Below are 26066 nucleotides of genomic sequence, written 5' to 3' on the forward strand. Positions count from 1 at the left end.
CTTCCTGTATGTTCTTTCTGGAGCCACAGCTCTAGAACTAATTATTAACTCTTTTCTAATCCTCATTTACTGTTCACATGTATCAACACTTATATTAATCTATTTTACAGCATTCTGGAAGTTATATTTTTGTTTCATTTTTAAAATTATCTTTGGGATTTGTCTTACCATGTTTTTTTCTTTTTACATTCTTGCCAGTGTCCTAGTCTAGTCTCTTATTTCCGCCAAACTATGTTAATTAGTGTTCTGTTACCTGGAGTATCCCTCTTCTCTTCTTTGCTTCCACTATGTAGTTAAGTCCAAACATTGTAGCATAACATAAACTCCAATGTATAGCCTACCTTTTGCTTTTTCTTATTTCCTTAGTTATTCTGTAATACATATTTTTAATATAGCACTTGTATATTGCATTATAGTTTTTAGTTTAATTTCTTTCTTTTCCTCTTGACTTTTTTTTTCTATTTGGGCAAATTATATTTCTTTATCGTGAGAGCTCCATTGTGTGGCACTTAATAATTGCCACTAAAATTATTTCAGTAGTAATCATTATTACTGTAGGATTTTTCTGTCTTCATTGTGACATATTCTTTACTTGACTTTAAATAAAGTTACTTTGAAATAATTATAATGCACGAAGTTGCAATGTAGTACATAGACTCCTGTGAACTTTTCACCTACCTTTCCCTAGTGGTGAAATCTTATGTAACTGCAGTATAATATCAAAACCAAGATATTGATAAAATTCTGTTAAGTGGTCTGTAGACATTACCATTTCTCACCAGTTTTTATGTGAATTTATTATGTACGTGTATGTGTGTGTGTGTGTGTGTACACATGTGTAGTTCTATGAAGTTTAATCCCATGTGTAGATTTATATAACCTCCACCATAGTCAAGGTCTAGAACTGTTCCATTACCATGAAGGGTCTCCCTAATGCTGCCTTTTTACAGTTTAAACCTACCTCATTTCCCCCAACGCCCACCTGTTCCTGTCCCCTGGCAACTGCTAATCTGTTCTCCATCTCTGTTGTTTTTACTTAACTTTGTAAACTCTGGTTGCTCTTTTTTCTTGAGCAATTGGTAGTTTTTTTTTTGTTTTTTTGTTTTTTTTTTTTAAGATTTTATTTATTTATTTGACAGATAGAGATCACAAGTAGGGAGAGAGGCAGGCAGAGAGAGAGAAAGGAGGAAGCAGGCTCCCTGCCAAGCAGAGAGCTCGACGCGGGGCTCGATCCCAGGACCCTGGGATCATGACCTGAGCGAAAGGCAGAGGCTTTAACCCACTGAGCCACCCAGGCGCCCCGAGCAATTGGTAGTTTTTATCTTGGTTCTACACAGACTAATCTCACTAAACCTTCCTTTGACCATTCCCAAAGATTCTTTTTATTATAATTATACAATTTCCTGATTCACTTTTCCCAGCTTCATTTATTTGTCATAAAATAAAAATTGCGCTGTTTTATTTTTCAGATTAGAAAATTGATGTAAATCTTTTTTAAAAAAAGATTTGAGAGAGAGAGAGTGAGAGAGAGAAAGTACATAAGCAGAAGGAGAGAAAGAGGGGGAAGCAGGCTCCCTGCTGAGCAGGGAACCCCATGTGGGGCTCCATCCCAGCACCCTGGGATCATGACCTGAGCCGAAGGCCGACATTATGAGCCACCCGGTGCCCTGATGTAAACCTTTTTTTAAATCTTTCTTATTAGCTGTGCTTGAACCAATGAAAGGTCTTTGCAATTTTTCCTTTGTTTTTGTACAGTACGAATTTCCACTTCTTCCCTTTTATCCTGTGTTTGAACTAAGCAGCATGCTACCCACCATATACTTCCCAGTGTTTGTCTGTTTTGCTTTCAGAACTACTTTCTAGTTCTTCTTCTTTACATATTTAAAAGTGACAGACAGAGACACACTTTAAGGAATGATACGAAAATATTATAATCCCTGAAAGGTTTGTTATGGAGAGCTGTAAGTATTATGGAAACAGCAAATACGGTGTAATTCCTAAAGATTAGAAAAGATTAATTTGAACAATTAGGGTATGTGATGCTTGAAGAAAAATATTGAGGTGGTCTTCAAGCTTTCAGATTTTGTTCCTTCATTAATTAGCTTTTGGGTAAGGCCAGTTTTACATTGCCAAACTGGGACATCTTTCTACCCATTCTTGTTAAATTTTCTTTTTGTGAGAGATTTCTAGAAATCTCAGTTTGTTCATTCATGTCCTAATTCTGTTTAATTATGGTATCCAAGATAATTTTACATCTGTGTCATGCTAGGTTTTAAAAACAAGAGAAATACAGAATGAAAGTTTAAAACTTTAGTTCTCCCCCTTATTAAAATAAATAAATAAACAGTAATACTTTAAATGCTTTTCTTCTATTTAGATTTGCTCCTTGATCCTCTGATATTAACCAGTTAAAAACAAACCCCACCATGCAGGTTTGCCTTAAAACATTTTCTATTTTAATTTTTAAAAGAGCAGAAAACCCTCATGGGCAGTTTGCTGTTAAGTCCACATTTATAATCTAATCTATTACTGCCTTATGACTGTTATCTCTAACTTCTGTCCTTTCTAGTTCTTACTATAAAAGAAATATAAAGATACTTCTCATCTTTTATGAAAAATCAGTGATGTAATTGAGTAAAATTTTAGATTATTCTACATTTTAATTTTTTTATTAAATTCTTAAAATTGTTTTACTTGTGCTACATACACATAATCTAAAATGTATCATTTTTAACTTCACAATTCAGAAGTATTAACTATATTAACACTGTGTAATAGATCTTCAGGTGTTTTTCATTTTGCAAAACTGATGCTCTGCTACCATAGAACATCTCTTATTTCCTCTCCCCTCAGCACTCAGCTACTTTTTGTTTCCATGATTTGCTACTTTAGGTTCTCATAAATGAAGTCATTATAGTGTTTGGGTTTTGTTTAGTTTTTGTTTTTGTTTTTGGTGACTGATACCTGTATTGTAGCATGTAACAAGATTCCCTTTTCAAGGCTGAATAATATTCCACATCATGTATATAGTATATACTGCATTTTCTTTATTCATTCATTGATTGATTGATATTTGGGCTGCTTTCATTTCTTGGCTTTTGTGAATACTGCTACAAAGAACATGTGTGTGTAGACAACTCTAAGATCTTGGTTTCAAGTCTTTTTGGATATCTACGCTAAAGTGAAATTGCTGGATCATTTGGTAATTCTGGTTTTAGTTTTTTGAGGCGTTACCATAGTATTTTCTAAAGAGGTCACACTGTTTTATGTTCTTTTTTTTTTAAGATTTTATTTATTTATTTGACAGACAGAGATCACAAGTAGGCAGGGGAAACAGGCTCCCCACTGAGCAGAGAGCCCGATGTAGGGCTCTATCCCAGGATCCTGAGATCATGACCCAAGCTGAAGGCAGAGGCTTTAACCCTCTGAGCCACCCAGGCACCCACCAGTTTACATTCTTAACCAGCAAGGCATGGGGTTCCAATTTCTCTACATTCTTGCCAACACTTGTTAATTTCTCTTTTGTCATAGTGGCCATGCTAATGAATTGAGGTGGCATTGCACTGTGGTTTTGATTTGAATTTCTCTAATAATAGTGGTGGTTAGCATCTTTTCATATACTTGTTGACTATTTTGCATATCTTTGGAGAAGTGTAGAAGTGTCTGTTTAGGTCCTTTGCCTGTTTTTTAATCAAGTCGCTTTAAATTGTTGAGGTATGGGACTTTATATATTCTGGATGGATGTTAACCCCTTATCAGATATATGATTTCCAGTTATTTTCTCCTGTTCCATAGGTTTCCTTTTCACTCTGTTGATTTTTTCCTTTGATGTGCAGAGGTTTCTAAGTTTTGATGTAACCTCCTTTGTTTTGCTTTTGTTGCCTGTGCTTTTGATGTCATATCCAAGAAATCATTGCAAAATTTGATGTCATGAAACTTTCCTCCTATGTTTTCTAATAGGAATTTTTAGTTTTGGTCTTATATTTAGGTCTTTGATTTTGAACTAATTTTTGTATATGGTTTAATGGTGCAACTTTAGTCTTTTGTGTTTGGCTATCCAGTTTTCATACCATTTGTTAAAAGACTGTACATGTGAGAGTTTATTTCTGGGCTGTTCTGTTCTGTTGGTCTGTGTGCCTGTCTTTATGCCACAACCACACTGTTTTTGATTACTGTATCTTTGTGTAATATGTTTTGAAATCAGGAAGTATGAAGCCTCCAACTTTGTTCCTCTGTCCTGGATATTCCATATGGATTATAGAATGCTTTTTTCTATTAATGCAAAAAATGACATTGGATTTTCATAGAAATTACATGGAAACTTTTGATCACTTTGGGTAGTATGGACATTTGAACAGTATTAAGTGCTCCAGTCCATGAACATGGGCTATCTCCATTTATTTGTGTCTTTTATTTCATTCTACAGTATTTGTTTTCAGTTTAAAGGTCTTTTGCCTTTTTGGTTATGTTTACTTACTAATCTTTTAGAAATTGTAATGGGATTATTTTCTTAATTTGTTTCTCAAATTGTTTGTTGTTAGTATATAGAAGTATGATTGATTTTTCTTGATGATGATTTTTAATCCTGCACCATTGCTGAATTCATTTGTTTGAACTTTTTTGTGTGGACTCTTGAGAGCTTTCCTTCTTTCTTTCTTTATTCTTTCTTCCTTTTTTTTTTTTTTTTTTAAAGATTTTATTTATTTGACAGAGAGACTGTGAGGGAGAGAACATAAGCAGGAGGAGTGGGAGAGGGAGAAGCAGGCTTCAGGGAGCCTGATGTGGCACTTGATCCCAGGCCACTGGGATCATGACCTGATTGAAGGCAGATGCTTAAGGACTGAGCCACCCAGGTGCCCCACCTTGAGAGCTCTCTGACTATAAGATCATATCATCTGCAAACAGAGAAAATGACACTTTTTCCTTTCTATTATGGCCGCCTTTTATTTCTTTTTCTTGTTTAATTGCTCTGGTGAGATCTTTCCAGTACCATGTTGAACAGAAGTTGGTGAGTGTGGGCAACCTTGCTTTGTTCTTGATCTTAGAGGCAAAGTTTTAATTGATTCACCATTGAGTGTGATGTTAGCTGTGGGCTTTTGATGTACAGGTTTTTTTTGTTGTTGTTGTTGTTTTATGTTGAGGTAACTTCCTTCCATTCCTAATTTGTTGAATTTTTTTTTTTAATCCGTGAAAGGGTGTTGAAATACAGGAAATGCTTTTCTACAAGAATTAAGAAGATCATGTTGTTTTTTTCCCCCTTCATTTTGTTAATGTGGTGTTTGATTGATTTATACATTGATTGATTTTTGTGTGAAGCTCTCCTTGCATTCCAGTTAAGTCACACCTACTCACCTACTCATGTTGTATAATCCTTTCAGTGTGCTGGTGAATTTGATTTGGTAATATTTTGTTGAGTTCATCAGGGATATTAGGCTGTAGTTTTCTTTTATTGTGGTGTCTGGTTTTGGTATCAGGTATGCTGGCCTCATAAAATGGGTTTGGAAGTTTTCCCTCCTCATCAATTCTTTGGAAGAGTTGGAAGACTGCTGTTAATTCTTCTTTAAGTGTCTGGTAGAATTCTGCGTGGCAGCCTTGGTCCTTGGTATTTTTTGTTATTAGAATGGTTTTGATTACTGATTCAGTCTCACTACTGTGTAGATCTTCTTCAAAGTTTTATTTTCTTTTTGATTCTGTCTTGGATGTATATTTCTAGAAAGCTATCCATTTTTTCTGGGTTATCCAATTTGTTGCTTTATCATTGTTTATCGTAGTCTTTTGTGATCCTGTTTAATTCTGTGGCATCAGTTGTAATGTGGCATCCTCTTTCATTTATGACTTTATTTATTTATGTCTTCTTTCTTTTTTTACAGGTAATCTAGGTATAGTTTTGCTTATTTTATGATCCTTTGAAATGCCAACTCTAAGTTGATTTTTTTTTTCTATTGACTTTGTGTTCTCTGTGTATTTCTGCTATAAACTTTATCATTTCCTTCCTTCTTCTGAGTGTAGTTTTTTTTTTTTTTTTTTTTTTTTTGGTCCTTTAAAGTGTAAAGTTAGGTTGTTGATTTGAGATCTTCCTCGTTTTTTAATGGAAGCATGTACCACCATAAATCTTCCTCTTAGTACTACATTTGCTGCATAAATTTTCCCATAAATTTGGTATGTTGTGTTTGTTTTTATATTTCTTAAGACATTTTCTGATATATCTGTGATTTCTTTTTTTATATATTAGATTTTTTAAGTGTTTAATTTCTACATATATATGACTTTTCCATTTTTCCTTCTGCTGTTGATTTCTACTCTTGTTCCTTTGTGGTTGTAAGAGATACTTGGTCAGAGTTTCATTTTTATAAATTTGTTAAGGCTTATTTTGTGACCCAATTTTCTTTTTTTAAGATTTTATTTATTTATTTGACAGGCAGAGATCACAAGTAGGCAGAGAGGCAGGCAGATAGAGAGAGAGGTGGAAGCAGGCTCCCTCCTAAGAAGAGAGCCCAATGTGGGGCTCGATCCCAGGACCCTGGGATCATGACCTGAGCCGAAGGCAGAGGCTTTAACCCACTGAGCCACCCAGGTGCCCCATTGTGACCCAATATTTGATCTGTTCTGGAGAATGTTCTGTGTGCACTTGAGAAAAATTTTGTATTTTTCTGCTGTTGGGTGAAAATTTCTATAAATGTCTGGTCCATTTGGTCTTTGGTATTGGTTCAGTTTTGCTATTTCCTTAATTGAATGTTTCTCTGGATCATCTACTCGTTATATAGAATGATGGACTGAAAACTCCTATTATTGTATTGCTGTTTGTTTTTCAATTTTGTCAGTGTTTATACATTGAGACCTTGATATTATGTGTATATATATGTATAAATATTGTATTTGGTCAGTTAGTGCTTTTGTCATTATATAATGTCCTTTTATGTATCTTCTATAGGTATTTTATCTATGATTACCATGGGGAATTATATAAACTATTTTAACTGGTAGCAACTTTAATCATATTTAAGAACTTCTGCCTCTACAACTTTATTAGTTTTATTATATCTTTTTAAAATTCTATATCCTTTAACATAAATTTACAGTTACTTTTACACCTAAATGTGTACAATTACATGTGATTTACTGCACCAACTTTATAGTGATAGTAATTCAGGATTCTGTATTTACCTTTATCAGAGAATTTCATCTGTTTGTATGCTTTCAAGTTGCCATCTCATATCCTTTCATTTTCACTTGAAGAACCCATTTTAGCATTTTATGTGTGTGTGTATATTGCAGATCTAATGGTCATAAACTTCCCCGGTTTTTTTAATCTAGGAAAATCTTAATTTTGCCTTAATTTTTGAATAAAAGTTTTGCTGGATATAGTATTTTTGCTTGGTAGTTTTCTTATTCCACACTTTGAATATATCATCCCACCCCCTTGTAGCCTTCTAGGTATCTGCTGAGAAAACTACCGACAATCTTATGGGAGCTACCTTAAATGTAAGGGGTTGCTTTTCTTTTGTTATTTTAAAATTTTTTATCTTTGACTTTTGACACCTTGACTATGTTTTTCAGTATAGATCTGTGAGTTATTCTATTTGGAAGTTTCTGAGCTTTTTGAATTTGAGAACCCTCAAATTTGGAGAGTTTGGGGCCATTATTTGCAAACGCCTTCTGCTATTTTCCTCTCTTCTATTCTTAGATTCCCATATTCATGTATTGGTTTTTTCAGTGGTGCCTTATAAATCCTTTGGGCTCTGTTCACTTTTTTCTTCTCTTTTCTTTTGCTTTTGTAATTTGATAATTTCAAATAACTTGTCATCAAGTCCACTAAATCTTTATTCAGCTTGGTACAGTCTGGTGTTGATCCCATATAGTGAATTTTTCAATTCAGTTATTCTTCAGATCCAGAATTTCTTTTGTTTCTATTTTAGAGTTTCTATTTCTTTGTTAAAATTTTTATTTCTTCATGAATGATTTTTATAATTTCTTTCAGTTTTCTTTCTGTGTTCTCTTTTACCCCGTTGAACATCTTGATGTTGGTTATTTTGAATTCTTTAATGGGTAATTCACGGATCCCCATTTTTTTTTAGGGTCAGTTTCTGGAGATTTATTTTTTTGTTGGGGCTGTATTTCCCTGTTGGGGCTCTATGTTTAGTTCTCTTAGATTGAAATTTGGGCATTTGAAAAAAAGAACCACCTTTCCCTGTCTTTTCACAGTTCTTTGTACAGAGGAACACCTTTACTGTTCAGGTCAGGCATATACTTTGGGACCTCTCAGGCCTTTTCTAGAGATGTATTTTCTCTGAGCTTGTGTGTGTATGATTTCTCTGAGCTTGTGAGTATAGCTTTTTATCTGAAGAGGCTTGTCTCTTTCTACTCAGAAACTCTCCACTGACATCTGTCTTCCATATTACAGTTTTGTTTGTTTGTTTTAAGATTTTATTTATTTGAGAGAGAGACAGAGTAAGAGAGCATGAGAGGGGAGGTCAGAGGGAGAAGCAGGCTCCCCATGGAGCTGGGAGCCCGATGTGGGACTCGATCCCAGGACTGCGGGATCATGACCTGAACCGAAGGTAGTCGCTTAACCAACTGAGCCACCCATGCGCCCCCAGTTTTGGTTTTATAAGCCATGCTTTTGGAGGTCCCCCTGCTGTCTGTGTTAGAATGTTTTTTCTGGTGCTGTACCAAGCTAATAGGCTCATCTTTGTTCTCATGTGGCCACTAGACATCCAACATGTACTACTTCCTCCAGATCAGGTGAAACAGAAACCAGTGCTTTGGACAGTCCCCAGAGAAGCCAGAATATTGCATGAAAGGTCCACTTTTCTCTTTCCCTTTTTTTTTTTTTTTTTTAAAGATTTTATTTATTTTTTTGATAGAGATCACAAGCAGGCAGAGAGAGAGAGAGGAGGAAGCAGGCTCCCTGCCGAGCAGAGAGCCTGATGCGGGACTCTATCCCAGGACCCTGAGATCATGACCTGAGCTAAAGGCAGAGGCTTAACCCACTGAGCCCACCCAGGTGCCACTTCTCTTTCCTTTTTGAAGGAGAAGCCAGAAATGAGAAATTTTGATTGTGCTGTACTGTATCAGGAGGGGGATATGGTGGATAAGTACAACAGACTTGCCCAATGACTGCAAAGCACTTCTTCTTTGCCTTGCTATTGCTTGGGGTCCTATAACCTCTTGACTGGCTTCTGGAATTCTGACAAAGGAAATTTGATCCATCCCATGAGGGATGAAGGTGTTAGTCTTCCTATTCTGTCATCTGCTGGTGTCACTACACTGTAGTACTTAAGGTCTTCCATCCAGTGGCCATCCCATCTTCCAAGCCAGTTGTATTTATTTATTATGCTTTTACTCCTCCTTTTTCTGTTTTTCTCCTTGAAATGTTCTTTATCTTCATCTTAGCTATTTTCAGTGTACTAACCTATATGAAGATGCATTTTCCTCAAAAACTTTTTAGAAAAGTTTTTCTGTCAGCACTGCACTGTTACTTTAATTTGTTTTTCTATTTGTTTCATGTGTTTTTGTCCACAGGCAGATTTTAAGCACCTTTTGAGCAATTCATTGTAATTTTGTCTCTTCTCTATCCGTATAACTAGTATAATGCTATACTTGTTGGTCAAAGTTATTCTTTTATCCTGTAAAAAGGATCAAGATTGGTTGATTGAAGAGAGTGATTAGTGGCATCTACTTGATGTGATTTTAAGCACCTACCACCTTTGTTTTAATGTTTATTATTACTACTCATTAATTAAATCGAGCAGAATTATTTATATTTCTTAATTTAAGAAATAAAATGATGATAGTATAATTATTGACAGAGGCACAAGTAATGATAATTAATATGTATATGTATAAGAATTCCATTTCTGTATTCCTTATTTTAAGGGGGAAAAGGCTGAAATTAGTTAATAATTAAGTTTAGAATTGAAATACCTTTTTATGAAGTTATCAGTCACGTAGTGGCAAGTAGTTATTTTTTAAACAATAATTGAAAAAATAATTTTGATTTGTGGCCTTAGGCACCATTTTATTGGTAATCAACTATTTCTGGAAAAGAATAAATATGTACTCTGTTGAGTTCCTGTTGGTAATTTGGTGCCTGCTGTGTGTGGTATGTAGTAGGCATTCACTTGATTTTGAATAAATATGTCTAGTTATTCTTCAGATTCATATTATCAGTATTTATTGAATCCTTACAGCATGTAAACATTTTCACATTCTCTATTTACTCATCTTAAAAAACTGAGGTATAGGAATTATTAATCTTTCACACAATTGTTGCAGTGGGTTAAATAATTTGTTTAAGTGGTAATGTCAAGATTCAAAGCTCTGGCTTTTTTCAACTCTAGTAATATTTTCTGGAAGTAACAGGTAATATATAGAGAAAACATATAAGGTTTTTTGTGTGTTTTTTTTTTTATAATACCGGTTTCTGGTGCACAACATAGTAAGTAATCCAACATTCTTTTATGTTACGAAATAGTCACAATAGGTCAAATTAAGGTCATATTTTTAAAGATTCCTTGTGAATTGGGTTTTATTTTACCTGGGTGTTTTTCTCCCCCAGAATCTACCAAACCCACCAGTATCACCAGGAAAGTCTGTAGTTGATGCCAACAGCAATAATAACAATGTGCCGTACAGGTGAGAATTGTAAACAGTCTTTCAAATTTTTAAATAACAGAACAAGGCTCTGATTTTCTTTATTTTACAGGAAAATTTTGGAATGTATTCCTATTTATTTTTTTAGAGATAAGTGTTTGGTATACTGGATTTAGATTTTCTTCTTTTTTTGTTTTGTTGTAATTGTTCATTTGTGGTTACTGGTTTTGCTAATTTATTTTGAGACTTTCTTTGCTTATTGAAGATTTCTTTAACCACTTGTGCTAAATAGTATTCTTGCAAAGTAATTGAGAAATATTTTGATCAAGGGTGATAAAAACTAATATCTTAGATACCAGGATGTACGTTTGGCTTTTTGTTAAAGTGTTGAGGACATTAGAATATAAGAGAAAGACTCTTCCTTAATTCCATAGACACCAGCATGCTGAAGTCTATGTGCCATCTTTACCTCTGCATTCATTTGCACTTTAGTTTACAATACCCAGGTCTTGCCGTGCTTTCCCCTATCGGCCACTGCTTTCTCTATTCATAAAATGATGTCCTCCTGAATGGCATTTTCATTGACTATTTGTATATATATATATATATATTTTGTAGAAATGCAGGCACAGTGAGACAGATGCTGGAGTCCAAAAGGAATGTAAGTGAGAGTGCACCACCAACCTTTCCAACCCCTGTGAATACAGGTAATATTTTTTAATACCAAAATAACATTTTCTTAGGAACTGAAGGTTTTGGTTTTCTTTTATTACAAATTTTTGAAATTAAAGCGATCTAAGATAAATACGTTCTAAGATTAATGAAGTATTTATCTAAAATTAAATAAGTACAAAATTTTATTTAAAAGTTAGGATTACAGATATGCATGCAAATATAGAAATTCAAGTCTCTAGTGGTTCTCAAATATTCTGGTTTCCATATCCCTGTATAATCTTAAAATAATAATATAAAGAATCCAAAGAGCTTTCATTTTTTGGCTTATACTAATTGGTATTTACTGTAGTAGAAATTAAAACAAAATTTTAAATGTTTATTTAAAAATCATAACAAACATATATCATGTAACACAAATGACATGTTTTAATGAAAAATACCTTTTTCAAGCTTAAAACAGTGAGAAGAGTTATTCTTTACAGTTTTACAAATCTCTTTTAAACTTAAAACATTAAGACAGTTGAAGATAGTTGAAAATTCTTATATCTGTCTCTGCATTCAGTCTGTTGCAGTTTTATGTTTTCATTGAAATATGTGAAGAAAATTCAGCCTCATACAAATATATAGTTGGAAAAGAACTAGCCCTTTTAGATTTGTGGATATTCTTCTTTGGCATAGTCAGTCAGTAGTTTATTAAAGGTTAGTTGAAAAGTGGAATGTGAAATCATACCAATAAACTTTTCTGACTTTTGACAGAAAGTCTGGGGCACCTGGGTAGTGTGGTCGGTTAGGTGTCTGACTCTTCGTTTTGTTTGGGCTCATGCCCAGTGTGGAGTCTGCTTGGAATTCTCTCTCCCCTCTCTGTCTGCCCCCCCTTCTTTTAAAAAAGAAATCCATTTTTCTGTCTATACTTGGATGGATCTTTTGGTGCTATCATTAGTCAATCATTTGGAAAATATTCATTGAGTTATGTAAGACTTCCATTGTTGACACATTTCATTAATAAACTTTTTAAAAATCCATTTATTTCACAGTTGATTTTTGTCAGAAGAATCTTTGAAGATTTGGGAAGTTGTCATGTTCTCAGTGGCAGATACAAGTTTTTCCAGATTTCTAATTTTTGTTTTCAAACTCAAATTGTATCATTGCCAATAAGCTCAAATTGTACCATTGCAGTTATTTTCTTTGAACTGACTGCCATGGTTTATTTTTAAGAAAAGATTAGTCTGATACTCATATATGAATAATCACAGTATGTCTGTAAATCTTCTTTCAAGTAAAAATGGTCTTCCATGTAAAAGGCTTTTAGCTCAGCTCTGTAACTCTTAACAGTATTAGTACAAGCACTTACCCTTGAGCCACCCGTGCTGCTTCAGCATGCAGTGGTAATGCTTGCTGTGTATTACCTATTTCTTCACACAGAACATTTAGAAGACCTGTATTTAAGGGTTGAGATTTAATAAAATTAATATTTTTTATTACTGAATTATGGCCATTCTTCAGTGAAGCTCACTTTGTTTTTTACTGTAAATGTGTGGTGGTAAGGAATGCAGTGATCATTTGGTACCACTCACTACCTTGAGTTTTGTACTGAGGCATCAAGTTATACTCACCATTGCTTTTGCTCTGTCAGTGCAAATACTTACATGGTGAAATCTTATTATTGTTATAAAAATCGTTTTGACATTGCCAGCTTCCTGAGAGGGTCTCCGTAATCCCAGGTGTTCCCCTGGATAACAGTGAAGATTAAGATTGCTGCTCTAATGTGCCTTTGAGTTTGGAAAGACTACAGATCAGTGTGAAAGACACTTGGTCCATCAGTTTGAAACCCATTCAAATGAGAATAAACAAATAGTTAAACCAAAATTATTTAAGACTCCAGTGACCAGCATTTTGATTTTTTTTCCGGTCTTTGGTATCAGTTCCCTTATTTTTTAATTCATCTCCCATCTTTACTCTTTTATTTCCCAAATCATATAATGTCACTAGAGTGTCAGTAGAGGCAGCCTCCCCATATTAGTTAGCTCTTGCCAGGTAATTCCGTAAAACTTGATCCACAGATAGAGGTTTCACACATGGTCCAGGTGATAAAATACCATGACCAAGCTTATTTTATTCATTAATAGTGATGACTTTTACTAGATTTCTGAGTTTATATCTTGTCGGTGTCCTAAGGCATTTATATTTTTAATGTAAAATATATTACAGAAATGTACAAAAATATCTACCACTTTACCAAATTTTTACTGTTTTTCAGTCATTTTTCCAATTACTCTAAGGTGATGATAATAATTTTCAGACACTGTCTTGATACTGAGCAGTCTTCCATATTAATCATAAGCTGTGTGCCAAATACAGATGTAAAAATGCGTCTATAAATTCTAAGAATTTATAAAACTTAACTCTGTAAGAAAATTTATTATAAAAGACTTTATTGTATTTTTTATAAAAGAATTATACTGCAATTCATTAAATTTTATTGTGTTGTATTATGCTAGCTGATAAATGAAAACAGCCATTTAAACTGAGACTTCTTTTTTCTTTTTATAGTATCTTCAACCAGTCTTGTCACTCCTCCAACAGTTGTCAGTAGTCAACCTAAATTGCAGACTCCAGTGACTTCTGGTTCTCTGACAGCAACGTCAGTTCTTCCTGCACCCAACACAGCTACAGTAGTTGCTACTACTCAGGTGCCTAGTGGAAATCCCCAACCTACAATCTCTTTACAACCTTTGCCAGTGATTTTGCATGTACCTGTTGCGGTGTCCTCCCAGCCTCAACTCCTACAGAGCCATCCAGGGACTTTAGTGACCAATCAACCATCTGGCAACGTTGAGTTCATTTCTGTACAAAGCCCACCTACAGTGAGTGGTCTTACCAAAAATCCAGTATCCTTGCCAGCCTTGCCAAACCCCACTAAACCAAACAATGTTCCTTCTGTGGCCAGTCCTAGTATTCAAAGGAACTCTCCTGCCAGTGCTGCACCATTAGGAACAACACTTGCTGTACAGGCTGTTCCAACAGCACATTCTATTGTACAAGCCACAAGGACTTCCTTACCTACAGTAGGTCCATCAGGACTCTATAGTCCATCAAATAACCGAGGTCCTATACAGATGAAAATTCCAATCTCTGCTTTTAGTACTTCATCGCCTGCAGAACAGAGCACTACTACCCCAAGAATTGGTAAGTGACCGTGTAGGCTTAAAAATAAAAAAGTAGGCATGTTAATGGCCTGTTTAGATAATTGAACATTTGTGTATGTTTGTGGAAGTGGCTATCTTTATTTGAAGACAAAAGTAGAGAGAATATCCTAGATGTTATTTTTAGTAAGTTTTTAGTAACCTAAGAAATAATGTTAAGATGGTGTTTGAGGGGGAATTTATTTTGAATGAAAAGTTAGATTTTTAATTTAGTTTTTAATAATTTTTCCTAATCTGGGTGAAATTTTTCATTGAGGCTTTGGGGCAAGCATTTTGAATTATTTATATAATACATTTGGCAGAAGTAGATCACATTTATTTTAAAGTATATCATTCCACATAATATATGCTTATAAGAGGAAATGACAAACCACATATCTTCCCTACCATTTGTTAGAGTACTTTGTGCATTCATCACTCACATTTTTCAAATTGGAACAGTTTAAAAATAGGTTCTTCCCTCTCTGATTGACTATAAATGTTGGCTTCTTGTTTTCTCTCTTATGTATTTCCCCCATGACATATGATTATGTTTGTATATGTCTGTGTGCTTTCCAATATTGCAAAAAAGGAGAAATTAATTGTACCTGTATTTGAAATCTGTTAAATTCTATGTCTTCCTTGTTCTTAAGAAGCATACATTTTGTATGCATTCTTAAACTTTCTTATTCTTCATTTCATTTCTGGCTTCACATTTATTCCCACTATTGTAAAAATAGGCAGAAATGGGTAAGTATCATGTGAATAGTGAAATTGCTGCTGAAGTCTCTTATTGATATAAAAAGTACCAATGAAATACAAAGCAGATTCTAAAGTGCAAAATTTCATAAGTGAGATATAAGGCCTTTTTTTTTTTTTTTTAAATTTGTCATGTAGCCATTAGTACTTGCCCTCTGAGTAGATTTTCTCATGTAAAATAGTGATTGTAATATTTTATAAGGTTGAGAGTAAATGAGTAGATGATCAAAATTATATTGGACAGGAGCTTAAATATCAACTTCATACAAATTTACATCTTGGATACAGGAGGAAATCTGAAATTTTAATCAGTATGATTATTGATAATAGTATTTAAAATGTAAATGCTCTCATAGTACAGTAACAATATTTGTTAGCCCTGTCTGCTACCACATTACTCTTAGACTCTGTTATTCATGTTTACAGCACTAAAAGATGCTTGCTTTTTAGTGAATGAGCAAGATTTCCGGGGGGGGGGGGGTGTCTTCATTTTTCTCTAATTTATTTCTAATCCTTAGTATATTTTAATATGTCAGGTAGAAGGTGATTTCTCATAGACATTGTTTTGTGTGATTTTGGAGTTTTTCCTCTTTATGAAGTATTGAGCCTAACTTAACACTATTTTTAATTCATGGTCACAAGATACATTCTTCAACAAAGAACTTTTCCTGATAAGCCATGGCTTGTAAAGAAATAAATAACTTAAATGATTTTGCTTAGGTTTTTGAATGCTCATACCCTAAACACTTCTACAGGTATCAGAGTTATAATTTAATTATTCTGTTTTCTTAAAATTTTATGGCCATTTTTGGGGCACCTGGGTGGCTCAGTGGGTTTAAAGCCTCTGCCTTCGGCTCAGGTCATGATCCCAGGGTTCTGGGATCGAGCCCCGCGTTGGGCTCTCTGCTCGGCAGGGAGCCTGCTTCCTCCTCTCTCTGCCTGCCTCTCTGCCTACCTGTGATCTCTGTCAAATAAATAAATAAAATCTTAAAAAAAAAATTTTTTTTTGGCCATTTTTGATACAAAGTGTATATTTTTTTCCCCAAAATTACCTAGGTAATGCACTCTATTAGGCATAGTGTTAGTCTGTTTTGTATTTATTTAATTACTTGACTGTTCTTGTTTTTGTATGTAAAACTAATAGTTTTTACAACCATTTTTAATCTGTTCATCATTCTACTTTTGCAATAACATACATTTATATTTAAACTTTTATATTTTAACATGTATTTATTTAACACATTTTTATGTATTTTATTGTATAAATTAAGGAGATCTTCATTTCAAGTTCTATTTAGAGTGCTTACCTATATTTGAAAGTAAACTTTTGGATATTAACCATAAATATGAATGATAAGCTTTTTTGTTTATTTTTTGTTGTGTTAATTAGAATGAGATCTGAAATGATATATTCTTTAATAATGCATCATTTTAGAGCTGCCATAAATGATGTTACAATAGCCATTTAGCTGTTTAGTCTTCCCAAAACCTAAGCTGAAGCCGTATGGCAAATTTTGGCTGAATATGAAGGTTGAACCCAACCTTTAATACATTCGTAATTTGATAAATCAATTAGTTGTATAATTAAAACATTTTAAGTCATACAGTTATGTAGGTATTATTGATTTAATGAGAACATAGGCTATCTAACTAGAATGCATGTAGTTTATTTTATTTTATTATATAGTTCATGATCCTCATAGAGTAAGTCAGTATTTTCTGTTTATAGTTAAGTAAAAATTGTCCTAGAGGCTGCTAGGAGGTATAGGGCTTAAATTATAGTTAATCATTCATTCATGTGGAGGAGTTAAGATCCTGGAGGATTAGGGGGACCATAAACTTGCCTCATCTTTCAAGTACATTCATAGTATCAAGCTAAGTATATATCAAATCATTACTTAAGAAGTTAATTAATTTTTTAATTAACTTTGAAAAAGATTTTATTTATTTATTTGACAGACAGAAATCACAAGTGGGCAGAGAGGCAGGCAGAGAGAGAGGGGGAAGCAGGCTCCCTGCTACGCAGAGAACCTGATGCGGGGCTCGATCCCAGGACTCCAGGACCATGACCCAAGCCGAAGGCAGAGGCTTTAACCCACTGAGCCACCCAGGTGCCCCTCAAATCATTAATTTAAACACCCAAGAAACCAGTTTGAGGACCGAGAGAGCAAGCTGCACAACTAGGGTAGAGCTACAGCGGCATCGTTTTACTTAGAAGCTGCAGAGAGTTGATTTGGGAGAGAAAAGAACTGCAGGAGGAGAGGGAGCCCTGATTATGGAGAGAGAAGAGAGGAGAGACAGATGGGGAGAGAGAGAGAAGCAGTGTATAGGGGATTACACTAGAAAAACTTTTCCCACAAAACTACTGACTGGGAAAAGAAAAGGAACTGACTACTGCAAGTTATTATAAGCAGTGGATCACAAAGTCTGAAGTTCTAGAAGGCCTTGCTATTGCCACATTCGTGCCTGGTAGACTTAGTCGTGCTCCTGTGGGGAAGGAGAACAGAGACCTGGGAGTGGGCAGCGTGGTCTGAGGATCCTGTGGGTCACACAGGGAAAAACAGTTCCCCCTCTTGGAGTACATTTGGGAGTGGGAGCACCACCTGTCCGGGGACAAAAGCACTGGTGGTGCCAGTGTTTCTGTCTTGTTTCCTAGCATAGGAATAAAGACACTGGCTGAGGGCCATAAACCCTGTGCTGGCTTTTTGTTGCATTTTGCCATGAACTCTGAACTGCTGCCTGTTCCTGCGACTGCTTTTGTGGGACAAAACAGCAAACAGCAAAAGAATGGCGAGATCCTCCCCCAGAGGATCAGTGTGGGTCCCTAAAACTTGGACTTTTGAAACCCAGCCACATCCCTGAGATAAAACACAAGTGTCCTGTGCCCCCTGGCAGGCAGACAGCTTGGACACAGATAGAGTGAAGGCAAAAATCTGATGGAAACTGGGGTCACAAGAAGGGTGACTGTTTGCTCTTCTGTGAGGGCTTCCTGAAGAGTGGCAGGGGTGAACTCACTCCCCTTAAAGTGAGCAAAACACCACCCAGTGGAGGCCAGAGCTGCTTACACCAAACTCAGCTCCCATGTACCCTGGAGGTGCATCTTTACTAGGACAAGTTCACTTAAAGGATCAGTGCAGCAGGCCCCTCCCCCAGAAGACCAGCACAAACCCTGCACAGCACCAAGACTGCTGATCATAGAGTGCTTTGAAGCCTCAGCTCTAGGGAAAATAAGATCTAGCTGCCTTTTTTTTTAAACCTCCTCTTAATAAAGCCGTTCCTCTCAGGATCAGGATTATAATAGGCTTTCCCAACAATCACACACACACACACACACACACACACACACACACACACACACACACAAAATACAGTGACATGAAAAGAAGAACGGAAGAAAGATACTGAATCACAAATGTAGACTTAGTTAACTCATCATAGTTCCTTAAAGCATAGTAATATTTGTATCATAGGCGTGCCAGAAGAAAAGAGAAAAGGGGGCAGAAGGCTGATCTGAACAAATTATAGCTGAAAACGTCTCGAATCTGAGGAAGGAAATATACAACAAAATCCAAGAAACATAGAGAATTCCCATTAAATCCAACAAAAGCTGACTATCGCCAAGGCATATCATAGTCAAATTCACAAAATACACAGACACGGAAAGAATCCTGAAAACAGCAAGGGAAAAATGTCCTTAACCTACAAGGGACGACAGATCAGATTTGCAACAGATCTGTCCACAGAAACTTGACAGGCCAGAAAAGAGTGGCATGATATGTTCAACATGTTGAATGGGAAGAATATGCAGCCAAGACTACTTTATCCAGCAAGGTGTCATTCAGAATGGAAGGAGCAATAAAGAATTTCCTGACAAACAAAAACTAAATGCGTTTGTGAGCACTAAACAAGCACTGTGAGAAATATTAAAGAGGACTTTGAGTTGGGGGCGGGGGGAGACCAGAAGCAAAAGCACTGGAAAGGCCCAGAAACTCCCACTTTAGAGGTAACGCAGTGGCATTAAATTCATATCTATCAGTCGTCACTCTGGGTGTTAACAGACTAAATGCTCCAATCAAAAGACACGGGGGTGGGGGCACCTGGGTGGCTCAGTGGTTTGGGCCGCTGCCTTCGGCTCAGGTCATGATCTCAGGGTCCTGGGATCGAGTCCCACATCAGGCTCTCTGCTCGGCAGGGAGCCTGCTTCCCTCTCACTCTCTCTGCCTGCCTCTCTGCCTACTTATGATCTCTCTCTGTCAAATAAATAAATAAAATCTTAAAAAAAAAAAAAGACACGGGGGACCAGAATGGATTAAAAAAAAAAAAAAAGACATATCTATATGCTGCAAGATACATCCATATGCTACCTACAAGAGACTCATTTTAGACCTAAAATCATCTCCAGATTGAAAGTGAGAGGATGGAGAACCATCTGTCATGCTAATGGATGTCAAAAGAAAATTGGAGTAGCCATACTTATATCAAACTATATTTGAAACCAAAGACTGTAACAAGCAATGAAGAAGGGCACTATATCATAATTTAGGGGTCTGCCCACCAAGAAGAGCTAACAATGCCCCCAACATGGGAATGCCCAAATATATAAATCAGTTAATAACGAACATGAAGAAACTCATTGATAATAATGCAGTAGTAGTAGTAGGGGACTTTAATACCCCATTTATAGTGGTGGACAGATCTTTTAAGTAGAAAATCAACAAGGAAACAATGGCTTTGAATGACCTGGACCAGATGGACTTAACAGATACATTCAGAACATTTCATCCTAAAGCAGCAGAATACACATTTTTTTTTTTAAAGATTTTATTTATTTTTTGAGAGTGTACACACACAAGCAGGGGGAGAAGCAGACTCCCTGTTGAGCTGGGAGCCCAACTCAGGACTTGATCCCAGCACCCTGCGATCATGACCTGAGCTGAAGGCAGATGCTTAACAGACTGAACCACCCAGGTGTCCAGAATACACATTCTTTTTGAGAGCACATGGGACATTCTCCAGTATAGATAATGTACTGAGTCAGAAATCAGCCCTCAACAAGTACAAAAAGATTGAAATCATACCATGAATGTTTTCAGATCAAAACATTATGAAATTTGAATTCAACCACAAGAAACATTTTGGAAAGGCCACAAATACATGGAGGTTAAAGAGCATTTCTAAAAATGATGAATGGGTTAACCAGGAAATTAAAGAAGAATTTTAAAAAATACATGGATGCAAATGTAAGTGAAAACACTCCAGTCCAAAACCTTTAGAATGCAGCAGAGGCAGTCCTAAGAGGGAAGTATATTGCAGTACAGGCCTGCCTCAAGAAACAAGGAAAGGCTCAAATACACAAACTAGCTTTACATCTAAAGGAGCTAGAAAAAAAACAGCAAATAAAGCCTAAAGCCAGCAAAAGAAAGGAAATAATAACGATAAAAGTAGAAATAAATGCTATAGAAATAAACAAAAAAACCCAGTAGAACAGATCAGAGGAGCTAAGAGCTGGTTCTTTGAAAGAATTAATAAAATTGATAAACCCCTAGTCAGACTTACCACAAGGAAAAGAGAAAGGACCCGAATAAAATCACAGATGAGAGAGGCACAATCACAACCAACACTACAGAAATACAATTATAAGAGAATATTGTGAAAAATTATATGCCAACAATCTGGGCAACCTGGAATTCCTAGAAACATTCCTAGAAACATAAAAACTACCAAAACTGAAACAGGAAGAAATAGAAAATTAGAACAAACCCAATAACCAGCAAAGAAATTGAATCAGTAATCAAAAATGTTCCAATGAACAAAATTCCAGGGCCAGATGGCTTTCCAGGGGAATTCTACCAGACATTTAAGGAAGAGTTAATACCTTTTCTTGTCAAACTGTTCCAAAATGTACCAAATGGAAGGAAAGCTTCTAACCTCATTCTGCAAGGCGAGCATTACCTTGATTCCAAAACCAAAGACCCCATTAAAAAGAGGAATTACAGGCCAATATCATGGATGGACATGGATGCAAAAATTCTCAAAGACAACACGTCAAATCCAATAGACATTATAAAAGAATTATTCACAATGATAAAGTGACATTCATGGGCTTCAGGATTGGTTCAGTATTTGCAAATCAATCAACATAATCTGCCATGTTAATAAAAGAAAAGGTAAGAACCATATGATCCCCTCAATAGATGCAGAAAAAGTATTTGCAAGATGGAGCATCCATTCTTGATAAAAACCATCAACAAAGTAGGTATAGATGGAACATATGTCAGTGTCGTAAAAGCCAAATATGAAAGACCCACGTCTATTTTCATCCTCAGTGGGGAAAAACTGAGAGCTTTTCTTCTGTGGTAAGGAATACAACATGGATGACTGCCCTAACCATTACTATTTAGCATGGTACTGGAAGTCTTAACCTCAGTGATCAGACAAGAAGAAGAAAAGGCATCCAAATCAGCAAGTAAGAAGTCAGACTTTCACTATTTGCAGCTGACATATTACACTATATAGAAAACCCAAAGATTCCACCAAAGATGTGAGTTCAGCAAAGTTGCAGGATATAAAATCAAGGTACAGAAATCTGTTGCACTTCTATATGCCGATAATGAAGCAGCAGGAAATCAAGGAATTGATCCCATTTACAGTTGTACTAAAAATCAAAGATACCTAGGAAGAAATCTAACCAAAGAGGGAAAAGATCTGTACTCTGAAAACTGTAGAACACTTATGATAGAGAAATTGAAGAGGACACAACAAAATGGAAATCATTCCATGCCCATGGATAGGAAGAATAAATATTGTGAAAATGTCTTTTCTGCTCAAAGCAATCTACGCATATAATGCAATCCCTACCAAATTACCACCAGCATTTTCACAGAGCTAGAACAAACAATCCTAAAATTCGTGTGGAACTACAAGAGACACTGAATAGCCAATAGTGATGCTGAAAAAGAAAACCAAAGCTGCAGCCATCATAATTCCGTTTGTCAAGATGTATTACAAAGCTGTAACCATCAAAACAGTATGGTACTGGCACAAATATAGACACTTAGATGAGTGGAACAGAATCCAGAATCCAGAAATGGACCCACAACTGTATGGCCAATTAATCTTCAACAAGGCAAGAATATCCAAAGGAAAAAAGATAAGTCTCTTCAATAAATGGTGCCAGGAAAATTGGACAGCCAGCCACATGCAGAAGAATGAAACTGGACCACTTTCACCACACAGAAAAATGAATTCAAAATGGATGAAAGACCTCAATGTGAGACAGGAAACCTTCAAAATCCTAGAGGAGAGCACAGGCAGAAACCGTTTTAACCTGGGGCATAGCAGCTTCTTACTAGACATGTTGCTGGTGGAAAGGGAAACAAAAGCAGAAATGAACTATTGGGACTTCGTCAAGATAAAAAGCTTCTGCTCAGCAAAGGAAACAATCAACAAAATTAAAAGGCAGCCTATGGAATGGGAGAAGATACTGACATATGACATTGACACATGACATATCTGATCAAGTATTATTATCCAAAATCTATAAATAACTTACTAGCCCAATACTCCAAAACCAAATAATCCAATTAAGAAATGAGCAGAAGACATGTTCTTTCCCCAAGAACATATACAGATGGCCAGTAGACATATGCAAAAGTGCTTAGCATTATCCATCATCAGGGAGATACAAATCAAAACCACAGTGATACACCACCTCACACCAGTCAGAATGGCTAAAATTAACAACTCGGGAAAAAACAGATGCTGGTGAAGATGCAGAGAAAGGGGAATCCTTTTGCACTGTTGGTGGGAATGCAAACTAGTGCAACCACTCTGGAAAACAGTATGGAGGTTCCCCAAAAAGGTAAAAATAGAACCACCCTGCAATCCAGCAGTTGCACTGCTAGATATTTACCCAAATGATAAAACAAAACAAAACAAAAAACAGATTGAAAGGGGTATATGCACCCCAGTGTTTATGCAGCATTATCAGCAATAGCCAAGTTATGGAAAAAGCCCAAATATCCAAGTGATGAATGGATAAAGAAGAGGTGGTATACACACACACACACAGACTCACACACACAATGGAAAATTACTCACCCATCAAAAGATAAAATCTTGCCACTTGCAATGATGTGAAGGATGCTAGAGTGTATTATGCTAAGTGAAACAAGACAGAGAAAGATAAATACCATATGATTTCACTCATGTGGAATTTAGGTAACAAAACAGATGAACATATGGGAAAGGGGGAATGAAAGAGCAAGGGAAATAAAGCATAAGAGACTCTTAAAATTAGAGAAAAAACTAAGATTGATGGACGGTTGTGGGTAGGGGTTAAATGGGTGATGGGTATTAGGGAAGGTCATTTGTTAGGATAAGAACTGGGTGTTACCTGTAAGTGAAGAATCACTAAATTTTGTTCCTCAAACCGATATTTCACTGTATGTTAACAAACTAGAATTCAAATAAAAATTTGGGAAATTTCATTCATTCATGAAATACTAAATACCCATAATTGGTCTAAAATCTTGCAGACACACAGAAATGTACATATAGTCCACATTCTCACAAAGCTTGCAATCAAATAGGGGACTTTGCCATTAAATAAGTAATGAATTGTAAATGTGGTTAATGTTAAGATAATAAGGTTTCTGTGAGAGGATGTGGGAGATCTGGAAAAGGTATGTGATAATAAATGGAAAGATAGTGGGCAGTGGGATGAAAGCATTTTTGCAGGGGAGAGTGACAGCCATGAACACTGGCTACAGCAAGGAAAAGGGTTTGGGGGAGATAAAACGTAGAGTTAGGGGGTGCCTAGGTGGCTCAGTGGGTTAAAGCCTCTACTTTTTTTTTTTTTTTTAAATGATTTACTCTATATGTGTTCTGGAGATTTGGAATGAAAGAAATGCCATATTTTGACCAAGAACATTATTATCTACAGAAAGCAAGGATAGAATGTTTCGGCATTGGAAATTCACCACATTACCAAAGAGGAAGAGTTACATAATCATCTCAGTAGATGCTAAACACATTTGATAAAATTTAATACCTTCTCTTTAGAAGTTGAGGTAGAAAAACATACTTGATTTATTTTCTTTGCTGTTCTCGAAGTAACTTTCATGTGTGTATATGCATATTTATCACAAACTCAGTGCAAAGTAATTGAAACATGCATTAAAAATCATCTGAACTACTGAGATTATGCATATATATTTTCTCAGAATCTCTTTGTAGTTTGTTGATGATTTTATTATATTTTTGCCATGTCATTACATCTTTTTCTCCAAAGGCATATAGTATGGAACAATTATATTTTAGCCATTTACGTATGTTGGGACATTGAAGTTATGCACATCCTAAATTATTTCTCTGAAGATATTACTTAAGATAGAGTTAAATATTTTGGGCAATGGGTACATGGAAGTTTTTTCTCTGTATTGTGAATTTGCCCTTCTGAAAGTTACTGTAGAAATGGTCTATGAGAGAGTTCATTTACATATGTGACATGTTAACAGAAAAAAAAAAAACAATTGGAGAAAATTACATTAATTGTTGTATATAAGACAGCCAAACCTTTCACCTTGAGTAGGTGCTTTTAAAAATGACTTTTATTTTTTTGATTTCTCAGAAAACCAGACAAACAAAACAATAGATACTTCTGTTAATAAGAAAGCAGCTGATAGTACATCACAGGTAAGATTTCTTCCTTCTATTTCAAAGTAAAATTCTAATTGCAGTCCACGGGATAATGGATTTCCATCAGTATTCTTTAATACAATGAAAATTATTCTAATTTAGTAATCATACTTCTCAGACCTAGAATTTCAATTTTTGTTTTTCAGTTTCTACTTTTGAGATTTCTTATACATTTGTTATTATTATATTTTCTTTTATTTCTTTAAATGTATTCTTAAAAGCTGTTTTGAAGACTTTGCTGAATTCAACATCTGGTTTCACTTGGAAGTCATTTTCTTTTGACTGTCTTTTGTCATTAGTTGGATTCTGCTTTACTGGGCTTTGCATGTTTGTCTAATAATTTTTGATAAATTTAAATTTTAGTAAATTTTGAAAATTGGATTTTCAAATTTGCAAAGTTGCAGCAAGTGGATTCTTTTACATTCTTTAAGAATTTGTTAAGAGGGCGCGTGGGTGGCTCAGTGGGTTAAGCCTCTGCCTTTGGCTCAGGTCACAATCTCAGGGTCCTGGGATGGAGCCCCACATCGGGCTGTCTGCTCAGCAGGGAGCTTGCTTCCCTCCTCCCTTGTCTCTGCCTCCCTCTCTGCCTACTTGTGATCTCTGTCTGTCAAATAAATAAATAAAATCTTAAAAAAAAAATTTGTTAAGAACTTTAATTTTTGGATTGTAGGTTTTTGTATGTGTTAAATCATTTCCTATGAAGTCATTATCATAGAAGCATTCATAATTGTAAGATTTAGAATTACATCATTATCTTTGGATTGTACCTGAATTTTTTAATATCAAGGAATTATTTTCTTGAATTTTGTAGTTGAAAACCTTAATCATTTGGAGCTGATTTCAGTATAATATGTTATAAAGTAATTATGATTAACAGTACACAGCATATGTTATACCTGGTGTTAAGCTCTTTGTATGCATATTTGGATTCATCCTTATAACAGACCCCATATCCAGAGTTTGGAAATTGAGGATGTTATCTTTTAATATAAATTCACATTGCTAATATGAGCTAGAACTAAAAGATGCCCTCAGTCTTTTTGACTTAAAGATATTGGCTCTTTAGGTCTGTATTGTACTACTTCCTTTTGTGTTGCTATTATGTAGAATTTTAAATTATATTTCTAATGCTTTGGGACAGTGGATTGATTTCAGTCA

The 26066-nt window shown here is 35.4% G+C and overlaps 1 protein-coding gene across 5 annotated transcripts in view; it reads left to right on the plus strand.

Moving 5' to 3' along the window:
- The window catches only part of LOC123946248 (activating transcription factor 7 interacting protein), a 120235-nt gene that overhangs the window by 79923 nt on the left and 14246 nt on the right, over nucleotides 1-26066 (plus strand). For all 5 annotated transcript variants that reach the window (XM_046011654.1, XM_046011653.1, XM_046011655.1 and 2 more), the window contains 4 exons: nucleotides 10559-10635; nucleotides 11212-11300; nucleotides 13819-14454; nucleotides 24841-24905. In XM_046011654.1, coding sequence (XP_045867610.1) covers nucleotides 10559-10635; nucleotides 11212-11300; nucleotides 13819-14454; nucleotides 24841-24905 — 867 coding nt within the window. The remainder of the gene's footprint in view (nucleotides 1-10558; nucleotides 10636-11211; nucleotides 11301-13818; nucleotides 14455-24840; nucleotides 24906-26066) is intronic.

This window comes from Meles meles, chromosome 7 (genome assembly GCF_922984935.1).
Source record: "Meles meles chromosome 7, mMelMel3.1 paternal haplotype, whole genome shotgun sequence".
NCBI lineage: Eukaryota > Metazoa > Chordata > Mammalia > Carnivora > Mustelidae > Meles > Meles meles.